At 35.2% G+C, this 10018-nt stretch overlaps 1 protein-coding gene across 1 annotated transcript; it reads right to left on the bottom strand.

Annotated features, from left to right (window-relative positions):
* Positions 1-6612: 6612 nt before the first annotated feature.
* On the bottom strand, positions 6613-9951 carry LOC143200010 (uncharacterized). Its single transcript, XM_076410242.1, has 5 exons — positions 9596-9951; positions 9112-9318; positions 8336-8474; positions 7072-7242; positions 6613-6824 (listed from the first exon to the last, which is right to left on the bottom strand). Exons 1-5 carry the CDS (start codon positions 9807-9809, stop codon positions 6686-6688), a joined length of 870 nt encoding a protein of 289 aa, XP_076266357.1. The 5' UTR covers positions 9810-9951; the 3' UTR covers positions 6613-6685.
* Between the last annotated feature and the right edge of the window lie 67 nt (positions 9952-10018).

Below are 10018 nucleotides of genomic sequence, written 5' to 3'. Positions count from 1 at the left end.
AACGAAATATCCGCAGATTCTGGGAAGTATTGCTCTCATCATGTCCTCGAAAAGCCAATTCAAATGCTCCACAAAATTTGATTCAATTTATAATTTTTGATTAAACATACCTACTCTTTGACACATTTTCATTATGTCTCTGTATATTTATGTAATGCGCAGAATCTAATTAAGCCATAATATTAGCAGACATTACTAACAAATTCCATACAATTATGAAAATGGATTTTCACATATTTTGTCTTTTTATTTTCAATTCAAGCTTTCTATATTTCCTATATTAGCTATATTTCCGTCCAAGCTTTATGGCCACCAAAAAGTAAGCAGAGGAAACAGTACAACGCATATTTTTGGTTACATCAGCAAATCCTTTCATTTTTCAAATAAATGTCTCAATAATAATATTGGTAATGGTCAAAGGAGTGCAACTACTTTGATAAGTGGTGGGGCAATGTTTCGCTTAGTCCAAACATCGGTGGCGCAGACGACGTGAATTTGATTGGTTAGTTTAAAATGATTATGTAAAAATCTAAAAGGAAAATACGTTGCTGTGATTGGTCTGCCATTTCGTGTGATTACTTTATGACGTCACATTTATTGGCCAATAGTATTTAAATGAAAATCAAATTTAACTTTTAATATTTATTAAAATAAAATCCTATACAAATACACATTAACGTAAATAACATAAATATATATAAACAAAAAGCAAAAATAAATAGTTTATAGAAGTATAAATAAAAAAACATTAATAGCTCCGTTCCAGGCAAACTTAAAATATTATTTTATAACGCCTTCTCACTTTTTCGTATTTGTTTAGTGCAATCAAAAAAATTCGTTATTAGTTAGTTAGTTAGTTGTAAATTTAGACAAAATAGATTTCTTTAAGGTAATAAATCCCCTAAAAGTCGCAATTAAATTTTTAAGTGATAGCACCGTAACAAATATGTTCTTAAGAAGGAAATAAAATTTGGCACTATTTAAATATACAATATCTCTATCTACTCCAAAATTATTGAACCCTCTGATTGTTGATCTAGAAAGCTAAAGTATTACAAATATTTTAAAGATATTTTACAATTAAAAATAGTATTTATTAGTACTAATTATCTAGTTATCTTAATTATTACCTTCTTGCAAGACTTATTTATATGGAGAGAAAAGATTGACAGCATACGAACAACATGGTAGATTAACTAATAATAAATACGTTGATTTTCTGTAAAAAAAAACAATAGATAATATATAAACAATATAAATATAGATATAAACAAACTATAGTAGATAGATAATTTTATATGTACCTGATAAAAACAATGTTGGCCATGCATTTGCCCATTTGGAATACCTGTTCGTGAAGGAAGGGTAATTCTAAATTGTTCACTAAAATGTCTATGACAGACACGATGGCGTTGATATATTTGCATTGTGGTTAATTCAGATAATTTACTACTATTTACTTGATCAACCAATTTTTGGAAAAGAATGAGATCATTCTTTGGGAAACGATTTCTAATTTCGGTAGAAGATTTACACCCAGTAGACATGTAGTGTATACATCTTTCACTACTCGGATGAATTGTAATCAATTTTTATATTATTACTCCATAATAATTAATGTAAAACAACCTAAACAAACACCAAAACCTTCAAACTTAAAAATGGATGCCCATAGAAAATTATAGCTTGGCACAATTTGACCAACCAATCACGTTCCATTTTAGTGGCGGTTCCAGCAATTTAAACTAGCCAATCACAATCTGCGATCGCAGCGCTACCGTTGATTGAACTAAGCAAAACATTTGCCCAAGGTCGCCTATAACGTGAAATTTCTATTTTTCTATGGCAACGGTCTACCTTTTCCTTTAAATTCCAACTTTTATTCGTAAGAATATTTAAAGCATTTCTTCACATCAATTAAATTAATGACCACTTCCATAATAACAGTTATTAATATTGTTATTATTAACTAGTCGAAAGTCACATAATATTCCAATACAGATAACTGGTCACATACGGCGCTGGACTAAATGTAGCGAAATCTCCACTTAAATATCGGTTTTGATTTATATCGTATGAATGGACACGGGGGTAGCAGTTCAGTGCTAGCTTCCGAAGAGAGCGATCGTGTTCGGTCCTCCGAGCCTACCTACTCTTCCGAGAATTACCCGCAACTGATTGCCAAACGATCGACTCGTAAACCGCTTCCATCAGCGCCTTCGCCCAAACATTATAAACGTTTGTAAACGCTGCAAAGCGTTTTACAAGCGGGACAATGGCGTCCTGCACGCCAGAGCCATCACTGCATCCAGAAAGTTGCCATCCAACAACCGAGAAATGTGCAGATGATAGCCCTGACGATGCCCGGATGATGGATCCTGAACTTATCAAAAATGAACAAAATTAAAAATAAAAATGCAGAGCTCAAAATTGAGGTTACTCAACTTCGAATATTGCTAACAAAGCAAGGAGACGAGCTCTCCGCAATGCGGATGTTGCTACAAGACGCCCTTACTAAACCCACCCCGGCGCAGCCAGTACATCAACCTCCTGAGACACCAAATGAACTCACATCCCTACCGTTGGAAAATGAAGATCCGGATGATGGATTCACCGTGGTGGGAAAGAGGAAGAGGGGTCCCATCACCCCGCCACAACCAAGTCAACTGTCGAAGGCCGTCGATAAGGCTAGACAGACAGCTACAACCAAGCCGGGTAGACGGCTAACCCATCCAGCAAAGACCCAAGGCCAACTCGCAACTATCAACCTCCAGAAATTCCGTCAGATTAGCGTCCACCAAACCGATAACTAAGACAGCTAGCCAACCAACGCCCAAACCCGTCAAGACGACCCAGCCTACTCAGGTAAGTAGCCAGGCTATTAACTCATTAAACACTTCTCCTCAAGCTACCACAGTTCCAAACACTTCGGGAACTCTCTCAGAATCTCCAACCTCACTACCTATGTTCTCCTAAAACCCTCTCATCGTTTTTCCCTTCTAAACTACACGGTTTACAGGAATGACCGTAACCCAACTCGCGATGGCGGAACTGCTATCCTAGTCAAAAAGGGAATTAAACACAGCCTTCTGCCTTCAATTGTATCGTCACCAAATATCGAATACACCTGTATCCAGATGGAAACTCAGGACCGTCCAATCGTGATCACCTATCTGTGCAGGAAATGCTCCACGCATGACTCGCCTGCCTTCAAAACGCTCTTCGACGGCCCAACCTCAAAAATAATCGGTGGAGACTTCAACGCTCACCATCCCATGTGGGATTGCGAGCGCGCAAATCGAGCAGGTAACGATATCGCAGCACTGACTGCAAACTTAGAGCTTGGTCTCACCCTGCCGGATGAGTCGACCCATCACCCCGCTATTGGACAACGGGGCACTCCACGCATTCTGGATTTTTTCATTCTCCAGAACATCAATCGTCCTTCTGATGTACAAGTTCTCGACGAGTTACATTCGGATCATCGTCCGATTATATTAACTCTCGGGAATTGTTGTGCAATCGAAATTCCTCGCTTCAAGGCCAGAAAGAAAACGGACTGGAAATTCTCTTGGAATCCGGTCCAATCCCGAAGATTGATCGACCTGACAAACTCGAGCGTGCCGTGTCGAAGCTAACTCGAGACATCCAGTCCGCCTATCAGAATTCATCATTCGAAGTTCCATCATTTTCAAACTCTCAAAGTGAGCAATTCCTGAAGGCATCAAGTCACAGATCCGACTCAAAAATCGTCTCTATCGTAGAGCTCGTGCCACCCTCAACTCGGCAGACAAAAGAGAGGCCAACAGAGTAAAACGAGAAGTGAAGGAATCCATTAAAGCCTGGGGATCCGAGATATGGAATAGCGGACCAAAGGCTGGATGGCCCCGCAACTTTCTGGCGACTCTCTAAAAGCCTCGTGGGGAAGGTGCAAAACGTCATATCCCCCTAAAGTCAGCGGAGACAGGAAATTTCGCAGACATCGACCACGAAAAGGCCGAGCTCCTCGCTAAAACCTATGAGGCCCAAATGGAACGCCTCCCTCCTGCTACAAATATAAACGCTGCTGAGAACGACAAAATCATTAGGAATGCCAACTCCGTTCGTTGTCAAATGCCTCCGAGTTATCTTTTAAACCATCTAGTCACTTCTAAAATACTCACGCAAATGATCAGCAAGATTCGGAACAAGAACATCCCGGGTTTCGATAATATTTCGATAGCCCAACTCAAAAATCTTCCCTACAAGCAGCTCGCCGAACTAGGTAATATCATCAACGCCATTCTGAGGCTGCATCACTTTCCATCCACATGGAAACATTCATTCATCGCAGTTATCCTCAAAAAAGGAGCTAAGTCATCACCTTCTGACTACAGACCTAGCAGCCTACTAAGTTCCATTTCCAAACTTGCTGAAAGAGCAATTCTTTATGCTCTTAATGACTTTACAAAGACACACACTCAGCCGTTAATCAGGCCCATCGGCTGGCCGCAAAAATCAACTGTGCTTTTAACCGACGTGAAAGACTTGGCGCGGTCTTCTTTGAGCTAACCAAAGCCTTTGACAAGGTTTGGCACGAAGGCTTAGTGGCGAAATGCATCCGATTAGGTCTACACGATGACCTAATACAGAAACCATCGATGCAGGAGTTCCACAAGGCTCCTCCCTGACACCCGCTCTATTTAATATTTTTCATTCAGATATCCTTAGGAGACCACAAGTTGAGGCAGCTTTTTACGCAGACGACACTGTTTACTTTGCTTCTTCAAGAGTAGCACCGCACATCCGAAGCAGACTCCAAAAACAACTCGATGAGACGGTCCTGAAACAACAGGTCAACCCACAGAAAACCTAGGCCATTTTCTTCCACAAGAAGCGTTTTGCACCGAGCATTTCGGGTCTTAAAATCGAGAACGCCGAAATCCCATGGTCAGAAGAAGCCACCTATCTCGGTCTTGTCTTCGATCGCAAATTTAGGTGGAATTCCCACATTTACAAGTCCCTCCATAAAGGTCAAGGTATTGTTAATTTGCTGTTCCCACTTATCAACCGGGCCAGCAGGCTTCCTCTCTCTATAAAATCTCTCCTGTACAAGATGCTGGTTCGATCAGTCGTTCTATACGGCTCCAGTGACTATCTAAAATACGTCTCACCTAGCCAGGTGGAATGTCTCGAAGTTTTTCAAAACAAAATTCTCAGGAGAGGAGAATAATCGAACCCCTGGTTCGTCAGGAACAATCAAATTCATGGAGAAACAGATGTCCCCCAAGTTCACAATTTTATATCCGAGGTTTACTCGAGCTATTTCTCCACTTTTCGACTCTCGGACAATACATATATTACCGAGCTGGCCGATATTTTAGGCCAATAACTCATTCGGCTCTTCGTAGCCTTATTCTATCACAGCCGACACTACCCCGTCGTGCTCTAACTCCAAATTTTCTCGACTTTCTCCGGCGAGCGATTAACTCATGTACCGCAAGCTGCTTGGTGTGATAACGACGCCACGACCTTGTCTGGCCCTTGTGCATCTGAACGGTGTTGCCGGTTACGGCCACCCTCCTTACTAACAGTAAGAAGTATCAGTTAGGGTCATTGGATCAGCTGACAGGGTGGGGTTTAGTGGGTAGCCCAGAGGCAGTCTCCACATAACCAGTCAAATTCGCTTATTCCTGCGGGTCTTCCCAACCAGGTATCCGTAACAGGATTCCCCTACCCGATTCAAATCAACCACGTAATTTTTACAGGTTTGTGCTACATCTAAGAATATAGCTGAATATACCTTTTTATCTTCGTAGGCATAATATATTAATAAATTGTAAAAACCTGTCATTTTTTGAAGCAATCAAAAATCATCCAGTTTTCCGAAATATATATTTTATTCAATAAAATACCATCACTATCGGAAAAAACAACTAGACATTTTAATAATACTCCAAGATAATATGAAAATTAATCCTTCTCTAATGAAGTTTTCTTCATCAGAACTAAATCACTCTCAACCACACAAAAAAAATTAAACGAATATAAATATAATTAACAATGGCATGAATAAGTCTCAGAGACATGCAGTGTTGATTTTTTCGACCAATGATGATTTTTGGAGAACTGTATTAATATCCGCACAATAGATTTTCAAGATTTGTAAATTAATGACATAGGTACATGGTAAAAATGTGTTATATATAAGGTGTTAAATATACAAATAATCTTTGAGATTTTTATAACTTTAAATCTTTTTTTATTCAGAAAAATGTGTACAACTTAATTTATTCAAAATATTGTCCACCACCAACTATTACTTTTCTTCTTCTCTCTTTCTTTAAAGTGTTTCTCAGTCAAAACGGAATTCCAAAAGAAGTTATGAACTATTCCCCAAATTAAAGGTAATATATGCTAATAAAGCTCCCCATATGTTTTGACACAGTAATAGTTTATCAATTATATTCTTCTCCAATAAAAACAAAGAGAAGCGTTTTCTGCATTTTATATTTTGTCGGCACAGTTTGACAGCAAGACAATATGGTCTAATGAGATCTAAAATTAGTTCGCCATATTTTATAAATATAGAAAAACTTATTTATACACATATATTAAATTAAACGCATCACATTATCCAAATTGAAAATGTTTATTTAACTAAGTAATATGTGCAACGATAAATATATATACTAGAATATCTTTTTCAATTTAAATGTATGTTTTGGTTGGTTGGGTCCTCAAGATACACAGTCTTATATTTTGAATCTTTTCCATTAAGATACACTCGGTAACATAGAATTCCTATGTTGCTGCCATAAAGAACCAGTGGTATAAAACTTATCCTATAAATAAAAAACATTTTTCAAACAACAAAACAGACCACAATTGATATTTTAACAATTTTGACAATGCTGCATTCCATTACTTTACAATTACATTAATTACACTACTTTGAGAGTACAGGGAAAAGTAAAACAAGAAAGAAAAGATAATCGAACAAAAAGAACATTAAAATATTAAATTATGAACTTGATTTAGTTATTGTTTTCTTATTTATCGAACGATCCTTGTATACTATGATATACATACCAATAAGAATACCCTAAAAATGCGTTTCTGTCTGACGTCATCAGTCCAATCAAGGTGTCGGGCAAACCAACATTGTGAAATATAGTCAAGTTATACAACGTACCCCAAAATATTATATATAACAAAGTAAACACAAATGCCAATCCATTGTAGAAACAGAGACTTCCAACACTGAAACATAAATAAAAAAGACTCGTATCCAAACGGATAAATTCATCAACATTTACAGAAAAAAAGATTACTGCATATTAATTATATGTTGCCATATACTTTTTCTATTATGCGAACTTGGGCTGTTGTATTACTCTAAAACTTCCGCTTAGCTTTTACAAGAGGCTTACAGAATAAATTAGACTTCTGGTTTCTTACTATAGGCAAAATTTCGAGTTGAAAAGACATGTTTATTATAGTTTAGAGTAAGTAACGAGTTTAAATTTGTTCTCACCGACTTCACCAACAAAAAACTAAACAATCCATCAATTTTTGGCACTACTGTAGTGAGAATATATATGCTGTGTATGAGAATAGTACCAAATATCTAGATATGGCTTTGGACAATAAATTAAAATTGAAGAGTTATGTTAAAAAGAAATTAGCTGAGCTGAAAATATGAGGAAAATTCAAATATTTTAGTACAAGGTATTGCGTGGTATAGAATGAAGACTAGTACCGTGACTAGGAATATCTACGATTAAAGAAAAATCAAAAAGCTTGCCGGAGGATATGAAACCAGGCCACACCTTATACCATAGAAACTGCAGCTTCTAGATGGACAACATGTCGTTCGGAAACTGAAGAGAATTTGTGTAAGTACTGCCAATTATTGGATAGTGTGTGTGAACTCAGAAATGAATGAACCATGTCTGGGAGGTCAGTTTTAATATAGAATTTAAAAAAGTGTAGTAAACTAAAATAACTATATAATATTGTCGTTAAAGTTGTCAATCAAAGAAGGCTTTTCAGACCAGAGCTGTTTAAAACTGGAAAAAAGCCTTGGAATAACTACATTATATGTATCCCAGATGGATAACTTAGAAGGGGATCAAATAGGGACAAAAATAAATAAATCACCTCCTTTATGCTTGTTTATGTTGAGCCTTACTATTTTTGTCATAGTAGTATATTAATACAAATCACACAATAAACCCATCAATTATATCATTACCTGATATTATATTTTCTCAGATTTTCATGTTCTTTCAACTCTGTTCATTTAAAATGCATGCAATTTTTACGGAAAAACAGTCAACAAGAAAGAACTTACCTCAAATAGAATTGTGTGCCATCACCGATAATATTATAGAATGACAGTGCTGAAGAAGTCAATCCTAAGAAAGTAGCTATAGCCAGGCATATAACAGTACAAAGCCAAACGGCAGCATTGATAAAATATTTGGATTGAACTGTAATTTAAAATTAACATTTTTTATTAAAGCTATTTAATCAAAACCTTATAAAATGGGTGAATAAGGCACTAATAAAATACATTGGCTGAAAAGTTATCGATTCTCTCGGAAAAGAGACATCAGCATTCAAGGAATACAATTTGACAAAAGAACATTGACTGTATTTAAAGCACAAAATAAATCGATCTTTCAGTCATTATTTTTGGAAATCCATTCTGATTATTCTAATAAGTTATTCAAACATCAGTAAATTGAAATCGATATCTACACTAATTTTTGCACCAAAAATTGAGTATCAAAAAGCTTTAATTCGATGTACTAAATAAAAATATTAACAGAGCATTTTTAAATATTACGTAGTAGTAAATGTTAAGAAACTTCAAGAGGCAGATGCATATTTGACTAAGATAATGAAAAAAATAATAATTAAATTGTTAAGTGCGGTACATTAAAAGGGTATGAATTGTAAATAGTTCTGCTCAATGAATTATTTAAAATTTGAAATATAGTTACAAAAATACATTATTGCTTTTACAAATGGAATTAATTATGTGATGTTATATTGTGTACATGATGTCTTAAGGTTACTAATTACCATACATATTCTAAATTTACTATAGAATTTTTGACTTACCATTATTATAATTGTTTTTTGATGACTTAATGTTTTTCTTTGAAACTAGAAAGTCTTGAGAATAAGAACTAGTTGAATAGCATGGAAATATGAAGTCAACATCAGCACCTCTCAAGTTATTTGATATTAGTTTGTTTAATGTTTCTTTTTTGTAGTCTTCATCTCCACATAACAATATGCATATATTATTTTTAAAACTACATGTCACTAAAATTTGAAAAGTAGAGCTGATTAAATCAACGCTTAAATAATATATTATAATAAATTAATTAATAGAAAATGAATTCATATAATGCTTACATATTTAATATAAATATCATTGTTCTTATAGTATTTATAATTAATAATCTACTGAAAATTATAACTATAAAACAATTATTACAATAAGGTAATGAGATGAAAGTTTTTCTACAATAATATCGATAATTAGATTACAATGCCTGTAAAGCTTTAAATTGTAAACAAATAATTGAAAGAAACTTACTTTGTACTTCATATATTTCATATGTAGACAGATCTCGTGCATAATTGCCTTTAAACAACCCATAATTTATTGAACTTTTAGGATTATCAGAATGTAGTTCAAATATTCGACCACTAACCCAGTACTCTGTGCTTAATGATAGCAGATGAAATATTGCTGCAACACCTGATATCACAGAAACTACTAAAATATAAAATCTATTTGTTGTAGCCATTTTCAAATTATACTAGAGCAAAACACTAAATGTTCAATATGAAGAAAGTCATATTTCCCATATAATTATTATTAAGTCTTCATTTAATGCACCAAATATTTTTCAATATCTTTATCTCCTACATTATATTTTTATCTACTGCCTTTATGTTTTGCAGTTAGGTTATAAATTACAGATAGTTTTATCACTGTTTTATCTTATATCAAATA

Source organism: Rhynchophorus ferrugineus, unplaced genomic scaffold, assembly GCF_030347505.1.
Source record: "Rhynchophorus ferrugineus isolate W39M unplaced genomic scaffold, kcgeb_rfMv2 rfM7, whole genome shotgun sequence".
NCBI classification, from domain to species: Eukaryota; Metazoa; Arthropoda; class Insecta; order Coleoptera; family Curculionidae; genus Rhynchophorus; species Rhynchophorus ferrugineus.
This window is presented reverse-complemented; position numbering and strand designations above follow the sequence as displayed.